Raw genomic sequence first — 13,081 nt, 5'->3', positions numbered from 1 at the left:
ACTTGTGGACCAGTTATCTGTCAGAACATTTCTACCACCATCTGTAATGTTCCACTAAGTCTTCTGTTTTATTGCTAACTTAGAAAAGGCCACCTGGCTGCAGACCTACAGTGTAATACACCCTGGCTTCAACTAAGGCAAAGATTTTCAAACCATACTTTGCTGGCTTTGTAGGTATGTACATTCTGAAGAAGCTGTTACCAAGAAACGCTTCTAACTTTTTACCTACCGTGGCATTTCATTGACAGAGAAATGTTTCTTAAGCTTACCCACAAACTGGGTAAGAACATCTCTAATTGAAGCCAGACTGTCTGCTTCCTTCCTGACTTCTGGAATATTTTGGTCATCAAAACGAAAGCATCACAAGAGTAATTGGAATTTTTGGAGGGACGGAGTTGCCCCAAAAAAAATCTCTATCCCAGTCCCCTCAGACGCCCAAAGATCCTTCAAATACAGCCTACTCGCCTTGTGTGTCCCTGCTAAATACAGAATCAATAATACTGTCATCATTCATATTTTGTTGTTGGTTTTGGTAGGTATTCTTGTGAATACTTCTCTCTATGACTCTCTATGCACTTATTTGTACACAATACAAATTGAAACTTCCTGGCAGATTCAAACTATGTGCCTGACTGAGACTCAAACTCGGGACCTTTGCCTTTCGCAGGCAAGTGCTCTACCCTCTGAGCTACCAAAGCACGACTCACGGCTGGTCCTCACAGCCTTACTTCTGCCAGTATCTCGTCTCCTACCTGTAAGGACCGGCCATGAGTCGTGCTTCGGTAGCTCAGATGGTAGAGCACTTGCCCGCAAAAGACAAAGGTCCCGAGTTCGAGTCTTGGTCGGGCACACTGTTTTAATCTGCCAGGAAGTTTCATATCAGCGCACACTCCGCTGCAGAGTGAAAATCTCATTCTGGAGACAATACAAATTGTTCAATTATGTCAGGATGTATGAACTGATTGAAACATTCTAATGCTGTAGCATTGTTTGGCATCACCAACTATGCCTGGAAGGTGAGTAATAATATTGTGCGATCTTGTTTTAACATTAGATTGTGGGAATTCCTTACACATTTAGTTGTTCCCTCTTTTCCAAGATAAATACTATGATTGATCTCATTTTCACCACTTTCATCTCCTTGCTGCTCTGATGATATGTGGTGAACGCTTGCAATAACAGCAGCCTCTTCATCTTCATTTTAGAATGCATAGGCTCCTCATCAAGTACATCCTCAGTCAATCAATCAATGCTCCTAGTTGACCCACTCTTAAGTATCCATCTGTAACAATATCTGCTGTTAACTCTACAACTAAATATTGTATCTTACACAAAATACGTTCAAGAATGCAATGAAATTGCTACCTTGACTTTTCTTCTTGCAGTACAAAAGTGGTGTGCCCAGCATGCTCCAACTCGTTTCAACAACACCTCACGAAAATCTGTTCACAATTTAAGTTCTGACACTCTACAGTCATCTCATGGCAGCTACTTGGAACTACAAAGCAGTGTGACGTGCCATGTAATTCGTTGTATGGTGTGTACCACATCCCCACACACCACTGCTGTGTTAAAGGAAGTGGATCGTTTTTCTTTAACTTCAATAAAAACAGTAATGCTGTCTTAATGGCTATAGCTAATGTAAACAGTCAATTTGTTTATTTGATATAGGCATAAATGGCAGAATCCCAGTTGAGCGAGTTATGCGGAACACTAAGTTTTATGAGGTGGTAGTCAATGATCGTTTAAAGAATCCAGACCATCAACCTGCTGTAAATTCAAATGAAATGATGTAGTATTCTTTTGCTGAGGTGCAATAAAGCCGTATCATCAAGAAACATTAAGTGAGGATTAAAACACCTTTAACTATTGCCTATCTAGGGCACACAGTGATAAACAAGACATATGCAGAAAATTTTAATTTAGGTCTGTACTTTCGTACAACTAACAGTCTGATGTTGGACAATACTTATGCTCTCTTTTCACCATGTCTTTTGCACAACTTTTTGAGGAGAAGAAACCCACAGCTCTGCACATCACACGAATTAAGGCCCATTTACACTTGTTGTCATTGTCACTCACGTTATGGCACTGACACATTAGGGTGCATTCACACTGTCTGTCACGTCACATCAACTCACTTAGCCTGGAACTGAGTGGTGAAAGCGAAGTTATGAGTCACTGTCTGTGATGCATAAAATCAGAGTATGTTATCCGAATAGAGAAACTAACAATGACAAAGTTTACTAATGGTCAAAGGAAACTTCTTAACGTATGCTCTTGATCAGTATTATGTGGTGAAGTGCTGAGAAGAGAAACAACGTTTCAAAATATCGACATTTATTTGATAGTGAAACTATATATACCACAAACATATCAAACAATATTTGTAAGGCAATAGAGTCTGTTTACCTTAACATTTTTTTCGTTATGTAACTAACAACATCATAAGCAACTGTATTTTCTGCTTCATTAGAGCTGGATTTTTCTCTGAAGATGTTATTTAATGGAAACTGCATCATCAACTTATGTTCTTATTTATAAAAAGTGTAGGCATCAGCTCTGTTCTGTTATTATAAAATTTAAATAATTTACCAGTTTCAGTTATATAGCCTCTCTCGTGGAACAACACTAAGACTTGCTCAAAATGTAGAAGTCGTCAAGGAACATTTGCGACGAAAACAAAGCGCACTGATGAAAATAAAGATTAAGCCGACAAAAAGCACGAACTCCACTGTTCAGTGGACACATGAGTGCGTGAGGGGAAAATAGTTAACTTCCGATATTAGCAGACAACGAAACCGCCAAAACTTCCATCCCGAGAAACATTGGCGTGACGTGACGTGACGGTCCGTTGGCGGCCTGTATGAATCCTGCCATCTGAAATGCGTTGTAGAATGTTTTGATGTTACGTCAACAGTGTTAACAGTCCTTTCATGGAGCAAGAAAATTCTCGAATCTTCTGATGAATTGTGCGAAACGTGTGGACACGAAGTCATACATGCCCGTTAACGTGTAGGGAGTGTAGAAACTTTTGATAAGCCGAATTTAGTTAAAGGCAAATATAAATAACATTTCAATACTGAGAGACATACACCATGCTGGAAAGAACTGTTATGCAAACAATATACATGCGCTCGAATAAACTTATGTTAAATATATTGTTTCATAATACCTCATGTTCCATTTGCTCTGACATTATCTCTCCACTTTCATCCTCAGTCATGTTTCTGCTGAGTCATAGTATTTTTTGATCACTCAAAATGTACATGAGTTCATAATATGACAAACTTGGTTTGTATATTTGGTCGTCCCCGGCACCATGTCGAATAGATTTCCTTACTTTTCTTAGTTCTTTGTGACAAACAGCCCGTAACGAATTATTTTTCAAGGCCTGTCCACACGCAATGATTTGTCTGTGCACATTGCATCCACATGGACAGATCGTCAGGTGTGAATAGAAGATTTGCACAGATGTCAAATGTGCACAACACGGGAGGTTGGACTTGGAAGTTTGAGCGAAATTGCTCGAATGTGTGGGTTCAAATCATATCTACACAGCTAAGTTGGAGCGTTTGTGGACAGTAGATCGTCGTAAATCTGACGCGTAAAACGTGTTAAGGTCCCTGTTTGTTCAGTCTAATGTTTCTTGTCTGTGTGTACATAGTGGATGTTAAAATGGTAGATATAAGTCAGTGTTCTACAGATTCCATTGCTGAATTTATCGAAATTTACTGGTGTATGTTTGCTGAAATCTAAGGGCATAAAATAGAGATAAGACAGAGATAAGAAGGTAGCTGCTTACATCTCTTTAACAGAGAAATTACGAGAGGTTGACCATACAGGAAACAGGGAAACACCAATAAAAAATTACTCTGGTACTGCAAAGAGCTAAGCAAAGTAACGAATTCTATTCTATCTGGAGCCAGGGGATTGCTATTATACTTTCATTGTCCAATGCCATAATCTTATGCGACAGTCTAGCTAAAAAAAACTAGGCCCTATTTGTTCTAAAGAAGACTGCAGCCAGAATGTTGTGTTAAGCTGATAATGGGAGACCTTGAAACAGTTTCTTTAGGGATGTAGGAATAATTATACTTGTTTTATTATCCTAATATAATATGAAGTTCATAACAAGATTGATGTAGAGGCGAAGGGCGAACCACAAGACTAGAAGTAACACTTCCCAGATAACCTATCAATCCCTAACTACAGTTTAGAATGGAGTTTTATATACTGGTGCAAAAGTATTGAACAGGTTACTGGTAGACTTCAGGCAGGAAACAAACTATAGCAGATAGGTCAAGTACAAAATTTTTAAGAATATACTGTGTATCAAACACGTCTAAAACAGGAAAATATGTGTAACTTGTCAGAAATGATGAACAGGTCTTTACTTGCCTTCATGAAATCATCCTTCACGAAAGTGTAAATAGCTTCTCAGGTATTGGGTATGATTTCACTTTATGCTTGTTGCCAGGAATCTTAACGCCACCATTAGCCACAAATGGGGAGAAATTCCTTTCCCAAACCAGTATTTTCCTGTATTATAGAGGAATTATGGACATCAGAAGACAATTATACGCTTCCATATCAATCCCCAAATAATTGCACCAGTCGTTAGGTTCATCCTGCAACTCCTGAAGTAAATCTGTCTGAGAAAACTGCCTTCGCTTAAGCAGCCACTGTTTAGACCATTTTGGAAGGTCTTCCTGTTTCTTGAACGTTATTTGCAATTTCTTTTTTTTTTTCGAGGTAAGTTACAAACACAGACCATAATAGAACTTACTGCGCTTCTCATTAAACGAAATAAACTTTTAGGTACCGAGAGCATAGTCTCTTGCCACTGAAATTTCTTTTCTACACTGCAAATGGCGGGCAAGCACTAGATCGGAACTTGTGGCGTGTGAACACACCACATTTGCAGCGATCTATTGCATGCACAGACCTTTGTGCACACTTCTCCGCAGACATATCGTTGTTTATGGAGGGCCTTAAGCAACTGCTTGTTTATCTCGAGTGTTGTATTCTTTGCTCTTAATTTTTCACAGACATTTGTGACTCTTATATATTTCAATAAATTCTGTAATGAACTCTCTGGAGCAGTGACGTGTATCTCCCTTTTAAGAATTCGCTGTGCACACAAAAACGAGAAACACTAGACTGAACAAGCAATTGCCTCGTGCACATTTCACGTATCAGGTTTCTGACACTCTCCTATCCACACGCTAGCATTTGCCTGCGCAGATGCTATGAGAGTGGAGATTTGCGTAAGCACGTCGTTAAGATAGACCGGTCTGATACACTACATTTACATGCGACACATCTTACGAAAGAGGAAAACTGATTTCCGGAAACCGTTTTTCGCTGTCGTGTTAACATGTTAAGGTCTGAAGCTGATTTGCTAGCCCATTTAAATATTGCGTCTTAAAACCAGCTGCTACAGTTTCTGATTTAGTCAGCACAGTCACTATTTCTCTTCAGTTACACGATGTGTAAACAGCTTTTGTCTAATATTTCAACTTATCCTTCATCATACAAGAAACAACTTTGTCCATATTAACCGAAATTTTTTAAAAATAAGACCAAATCTGACAGCTCAACCACGATTCAAAACCTGTTGCGTTTACATAGCAGCGAATATCGATTACGGAATTGGAAAACCGCTAACTAGAAGTGGATTTCCAGAATCGACTTTGAAATGTTTATATGACCATCCTGTAGCGGTATTGGGAAATCAGTTTACGAAATCCGGTTTTGAGAGACCCATGTCAACGGGGTGTTAGTTCGGCACACAGTCTAACATTATGTTAGACTGTGGTTCGACATGTTAGAGTGTGGTTCGATATCATCTATCGACATGACTACTCCAAAGACATTATGCTACTCTCTGCGATCAACTTTGATGTAGAAGGACAGCGACAGTTGATAGTGTTTTGTTTGACGGCGTGTGTTTACTAATATTAGAAAGTGATGCGTGAAGTTTTCTCATGCACTTAATTGTAAAAGAAGAAGACGAGAACAATGAAACGCGTGGTACAGGGTAAGTAAAACAGTAACATTTCGAGTTTACTTTCACGAACGTTGCATACGTTATGTTGTCGTTCGTAGGAATTCAGACCACACGAGCGTCTATTGTCGTACTGTTCTGTGTGTATTAATGCGAACGGAAAGGGTGCAGCCAGCTGCTTTTAACACTACATTACGTCCGCTACGAAATATTTGGCCACAACCGTCTTTATGGCTATAACCAACAGTTATATTACCTTCCGAACTTTCTTGTTTTGGAGAGGAATCTGTACCATAAACTGAGTTTCTGTTAGATAAACGCACCCCCTGTAACGTCAAATATGAATGTGGTAAGGCAAAGTTAAATTTAACCGTAGCAGAACTTATGTCGTTGTATTTATTCGTGCTTGAATACATTTAACGAAATGATGTTAGACATTACATATGACATTTCAGCTCAAGCTGTTATTGGTGGCCGTATATCATGCTATGGAACTACCGGCTCCTCTATTTATGTCTCCACTAAAGGTTAGAGCTTTCGGTACGGAAACAGAAAGTAAGCAGAGTTATTGTAGGCCTAGTAATATATGTGGGAAAATTTGTGTGTAGGTGCTACGGTTTGAGGTAGACAAAGGAGGCCATATTAGTGAATGATTATGATGAGGGGGGACACTTTGATCTTCTTTCTACAAATCCCACTCTCCCACCCTGTACCTCCATTGCCAGACTGGCGAGTGCTTGATGCCTATGGGTGTGTACTATCAGCCAGTGCTATCTTCTAGGCAGGCTGTGTCACAAATTTCTTCTCTGACCATTTCATCAGTTACTCCATCCCCTTATCTAACTTCAGCAGTCTTCTGGGCGCCAAATTACAAAACCTACTACTCTCTTTTTGTTTGTAATGTTTATTGCATACATTTCACTTCCAAATAAAGACTGCTCTCTGGATAGGTACTTTAATGAAAGATTTTATAACGAAAACTTATTTTCACAGCTGGCCAATTTTTCTTTCTCAGGAATGTATGTATTGCCGCTGTAAGTCTACATTTTATATCCTCTTTATTTCTGCCATCATAAGTTAGGGTCTCATTTCATTGTTTAATTCCTCCAGCATCACTTGGTTTAGTTTTGTGTATATTCAGTTATTCTTGTTTTACTTTTGTTAATGTTCATCTTGTAATCTGTTATCATTACCCTAGTCATTCTGTCAACTGCTCTTACAAGTTCTTTCCTATGTCCGACAGAAGTCCAGTGTCACTGGCAAACAATCAAAATTTTTATTTCTTCTCCCTGTACTTTAACTCTCTTTCAAATTGTTTTCTTTGGTTTCTTTTTATTTACTACTCAATTCACATATTGAATATAATTTTAGATGTTGCTCCAGTCTGCATTTTCAAAAGCTTTTTTTTTTCTCTACCTATTGGCCTAATGCTGTTCTTCTTTTCCTGGTGTTCTGTGCTAATCTTTTCATGACCCATCTCTAATGACCACACTGTTGACGGGACATTAAATTCTGACGTTCCATACCTTTTTTTTCTTTCCATCGACATGCATCCACAACTGCCCCTACGGTTTCTCTCCTGTGCCAATCCCTCATATACCAACATGAGTGCAAGCGCAGTGAGCTATCTCAAACAGAATGACATCCTCCATGACAGCCTGCATTGAATCTGGAAACATTGATCATGTGGAAGCCAGCTTGTAGTTTTTCAGATGACATTCTGAAAGACATGGGTTAATGCAGTTAGCTGCAGTATTTCTTGACAACGAAAAAGCATTTGACTCAATACCACACATATTGCTATTGTTGAAAGTATGGCCACATTGGGACATCAAGTAGGAGTTGGTGAATAGGGCAGAAGGCTCGAAAGTTTTGAATGTACTGTTGATGAAAACTGGCACTGGAAAACACATTATTTTCAGCTCTTCATATAATTGATATTTTTAACTTTGTTTATGTATTTCCACTCAGTAATTTCTTATGAAGTAATTTTCTGGGGTAACTCACCATGTAGCAAGAAAGTTTTGATTGCACAAAAGTGAACAGTAAGAGTAATATGTGGTGTTCACCTGCAGTTGTCATGTAGCTGCCTCTTCAAGGAGCTAAACACTGAAGCAGAGAATAACATCCGTATTATGAAAAGAATAGAAAGCTACTTATCATATAGAGGAAACATTGCATCACAGACAGCCACAATAAAACGACTGTTTTACATTTAACAGAATCTTCCGTCGGTTCTTGGTAGAACAACATTATAATAATAAATGAAAAGCACCAGTTCGCTTTTGTTCTACAATATTATTTTTATTGCTAACCGGTTTTCGTCTTACAAGGCCATCTTCAGACATTTACTGAGTATTATCACCAAAGAAGTTAAATGTTAGCAGACAACATTGGAAGAGAAGTAACACATCTAGAGTGAAGTAGAAACATACAGTGAGTAACATCTTTGCAATAAAATAGTGAAATCTGAACAGTACATAAATAACAATGGAGTTGACAGGAAAACCTTTAGCACAAAATAGGAATAGCATGCCTACATAACAGTTTCTATTAATAAACAAAACTAATGATATAAAATAAAATTAGTACTAGACGAGGCTGTATCAAGAGGTATGAAACATGGAGAGTGATACACAACCAATTTAAAAAGAAGAGACAGTTGTCAATGTAAATACAGAATACACAAGGAACTTAAACAATATCAATAAGATAAACAGAAATTAGTAAATGCAGGAAAATTGAGGTGTTTGAGGGAACCTACAGTTTGAGAGTGTGGTGGTACTGCGTTTTAACATTAACATTATAATCAAAGCAGTGGCTGTATACCAGTTTACATTAAATAAATGAGCAAAGTAAAATATGAACAGTATTTGATGAGACAACTACAAGGGGAGTTAAACATGGACAGTAATACAAGTACAAGTTAAAAGCAAACCCTTAACTATTGAAACTACAGCATATGTGGAATACAAAGACAACTGCAACAAATAAAACAACTTAATGACTACAGGAAAATGGGAATATGTAGGAAGAGAGAGTGTGGGAGGTATTGAACAACAAAGATGATTATATGAAGTTTAGGAGAGGGGAAGTGTTGAGTTGTGTCTGGTCATTTAGGATGAGATCTGGACTGTGAGCAAGATGTTTGTTAATTTTTACATTTAAGCTTTCAGCCAAAATGCTTTCATCCAAAGTAAAGAACACGGGTCGACAGAAGCGTCCGATCCCACACGTCGGCTTTGACCCGTGACGTAAGGGTGTTGTGTGTGACGTCATGACGGCGCGGAGTTTGGTTTGCGTGTGGCTGTCTCCAGTTCTGTTTTATCTTATTTTATTTGCTTTTCTGATCTGTTCGTTCTATCTCGTGAGATTTTTTTTAAAATTTAAAAACGCTTATTACTTATTTTAATTTTCTGTTTTAGTTTATTATATTTATCTTTCTGATCTGTTCGTTCTATCCCGTGAGATTTTTTTCTAAAAAGACAAAAAACGCTAATCAGCTACTGAAGCATCTTTATCTTCTATGGGTTGCAGGGGTTACGACCCCTGGGAGGGGGGGGGGGGGTTACGGCCCCCTCGTGTGTGTGTGTGTGTGTGTGTGTGTGTGTGTGTGTGTGTGTGTTTTTGTTTCCGCCGTATTTGTGACGTCATGGGTCAAAGCAGACGGGTGGAATCAGACGGTTCCGTATTTCCAAGAACACATTCAACAAGCAGAACTCGCACAAATGTGACCACTGCTTCTGGCCTCTGTGGCTGAGCTGCAAGTTCCAAATGGCATGTTGTGTTTGTGTGAAAGTGTGTGAGTATTTCAGAACAACGCCTTTTGGCCAAAAGTTTAAATGCATAACAGTATTTTCATTGTGCGTGTCTGTGACTCAGTGTCTCCTTTGTATTATTAGTAACAATTATCCTTTTCATAATACTGCTGTTCTTCAAGCATTTAGGTTTTTTAACTGCATCATTACAATACGTGTATTGGCTAATGACATTTCTCATATAATCTATCACAGTTTGAGAACAACAGTGATGTGCATACCTACAACTCAAGAGGGAAAAGTGACCTTTATTACCCATTATTAAAGCTGCCAGTGTCTCAGAAAGCATTTAATATCCAGCAACAAAAATTTTTGAGCATTCCTCAATAACATAAAATGTGTGATAGGTAGCAAAGCAAGTTTTATATCTAACATAAAATCATTTCTTCTGTGGACAAATTTCTTTTCAAAAGCAGATAGACCTTTTTTAAAAATAAAAAATAAAAAAAAAAAAAAGAAAAACTGGCCTGTTCCATATCACTTTGATAGTTCAGTCAGATCTTAATAAGATTTCAAAGTGGTGGAAAGATTAACAACTTGCTGTAAATGTTCAGAAATATAAAATTTCATTCGTAAAATGGAGGGAAAAAAATGTAGGATCAGGTGACTAGAATATCAACGAGTCACAGTTGAAATGGGTGTAACAATTTACAACATGTGAAATGGAACGGTCACATAGGTGCAGTTGTAGGTAAATCAGGTTGCAGACTTTTCTTTCATTGATAGAACACTAGGGAAATGAAATCCGTCTGCAAAGAAGATTACCTACCAGACTCTCTTGCGATCCATCTGTGAATAATGCTCAAGTGTGTGAGACCCATACCAAATAAGACTAACAGGGCATAATGAATACACACAAAGAAGGGCAGTATGAATGCACGTGGGTTTGTTTGAGACATAGGAAAGCCTTACATAGATGGTGAAAGAATTAAAATGGAAAACGTTTGGAGATAGATGCAAACTATCCCATGAACGCAAACTTAGTAAGTGTGAAGAACCAACTTTTTAATGATGAATATAGGATTACACTACAACCCCCTCTTGTAGGGATCAAGAAGTTAGCATTAGACTAATTACAGTGTACATATAGGCATTTACGCAGTCATTCTTCCATGCTCCACAAGTAATTGGAATGGGAAATTTGGGGCATTTCACAATATTTTGAAGATATGTGTATTTCATTTTTCAAGAAACTAGTGAAAGTGGCATATGAAATGAAAGGTAATTATATGTAGTTTCCAAGTATAACAACCACCAGATATTCATGTATCAAGACTGTATAACAGTAAACAGGAAAATTGTAATGTTTTTGTTGCATGTGACATTAATTTTTTTTTTTCTTCCCAGAGCAAGAGGAAAGTATTTTCCAAAGTTTGCACCATTGACAATTGCACTTAGCATCCATGAACCATATCTGACAACATTGCCCAAATTATTCAAAATGGCTGCCAATACTATGTTTGGACTTGCAGTGTTACTTTAATGCCTATCAGTATAAGACTGGGAACTTCTATGCTCTAATTTCATCATTGAGTGAGTCTGCTTGAACAATCAATTCTCATCTAATTATTTTTGTTTCTGAAATATGAGGTGTAGCATTCTGTAAGTTTCATTTTGTTAGACATGTGACAAGCCTGTTCTTACTTCAAAATATTGGCTTAATGTAGTCTCATACACCTGCGAAAGGAAGCTGGGAAAATTGGAGAAAAAAGCTACCATGCAAAGAGGAAGAACATTGTCAAGTGAAGCAGTAGGAGAGAGGCAGAGGGTATCACCAAAAGAGGAAAACGAGTGCAACATTGTCAGCAAAATTAAGAAAAACTTAAAAAGAACTAACAAGACACAGATGCTCATAAAAGTTCTCGTCAGACATTGGAAAGAGTAGTCTGGAGAACTAAGATAGCACTGTCAGTATCAACCAATGGCAATACAGCAAATCTACTGCAAATTGTCACCAGAAAAAAAAGGGGGGGATGCGTAGTAGTTGGAGAAACATCAAGGAGGGAGAGATCTGATAACATTGTATGTGATACCTGTGATGTGATTCAGGTTTTTTATGTCTGTGATATTAGCAATTACTGTATCAATCCTAAGTCTAATACAGAGCTACATGATATTCAGTTGTTATGCCAGATACGTATGACGAGACTGAGGAGACATATTTTGTAAAAATTAACTGTGCCACCTTTGTGTGGCCAGACAACAAGGATGAATGTGTTCTGACTGATGATAATGGCATGGTGTGTGTTTTGCTTGAACCAATTCTGGACAAGAAGGATTAAGTGAGTTTTGCTGTTGAGATTTCTGGATACAGTATGTATTTTTAGGTAGTTGGTGTAAGTATACTGTTGGTTTGTTTGATATTTAATATCTGTTAATGAAGGTGCTTGAAGTACACTGTTGCCTTGTTTGATATTTAAAGTTCGTTTACGAATGTAGCCTTATAGAGTAATTGTGAACCTCACTTCATCTTTTTGGGGATGTGTGGTTATCATCATGTGGTTGCCTACTAAATTTTTAGAATAAAAAGCTTTTACTCCTGCTTTATAGTGTTCTTGTGGTATATTTCAATCATTTTTTAAGCTATAGGGCAATAAAATTTCTTATGGACAAAGTGTCACAGGCCTAATGACCACTAGCATGTATAGTAGTATATAACAAGTACTAGAAATACAGAAGTAAAGTGTGATTACCATGTAATTGTAATGAAAAGTTATGGCTACCAATAAACTTATTATTGCATCTAATTTGTAACGAAACTTCACAAGATTTTCTCAGATTACCAGAATGATAGGTTTCCATATATTTTCCCTTTCACATGCATAATAGAAGTAAAGTAATTTATTTTGTATTCAAAAATAAAATTCTACTTTGTTATTAGTGGTTATCCAAACTGTATTAGTTGCTATAATGTATTTGCAAAGTAAAAGGTACATTACAGCTGTTCAACAGCAGGAGCAATGGTAAGTTTAACTTTTACATGTCAGATGTGTAAATAAAAAAAAAAACTGAAATGCACCAAAAAGCCAAATTACTGTTACAAAGAGAAGTTCCTTTTGTCTGGCACTGCGATTTGCAGAGTATGATTAACCAGAAACTGTCTGCCCCTGCATGTCTTTTCATTGCCCGCTAACCTGTTTCTTGCATGTGTTCCCAAGAGATCTCTTTCCTCACCAAAGCTTCTTAAGTTTTCATGATTTCTGTCATGCAGATAATGATTCACTTTTTAATTTTTTTGAACACTTAATATTTT

At 37.5% G+C, this 13,081-nt stretch overlaps 1 protein-coding gene across 2 annotated transcripts in view; it reads left to right on the top strand.

The window, feature by feature from the left end:
- The first annotated feature begins 5,913 nt into the window (after nucleotides 1–5,913).
- The window catches only part of LOC124716937 (breast cancer metastasis-suppressor 1-like protein-A), an 80,008-nt gene continuing 72,840 nt past the window's right edge, over nucleotides 5,914–13,081 (top strand). For both annotated transcript variants that reach the window (XM_047243518.1, XM_047243519.1), the window contains exon 1: nucleotides 5,914–6,043. In XM_047243518.1, coding sequence (XP_047099474.1) covers nucleotides 6,025–6,043 — 19 coding nt within the window. In that variant the 5' untranslated portion in view covers nucleotides 5,914–6,024. The remainder of the gene's footprint in view (nucleotides 6,044–13,081) is intronic.

The sequence above is a fragment of the Schistocerca piceifrons genome, chromosome 9 (assembly GCF_021461385.2).
Source record: "Schistocerca piceifrons isolate TAMUIC-IGC-003096 chromosome 9, iqSchPice1.1, whole genome shotgun sequence".
Classification (NCBI taxonomy): domain Eukaryota; kingdom Metazoa; phylum Arthropoda; class Insecta; order Orthoptera; family Acrididae; genus Schistocerca; species Schistocerca piceifrons.
This window is presented reverse-complemented; position numbering and strand designations above follow the sequence as displayed.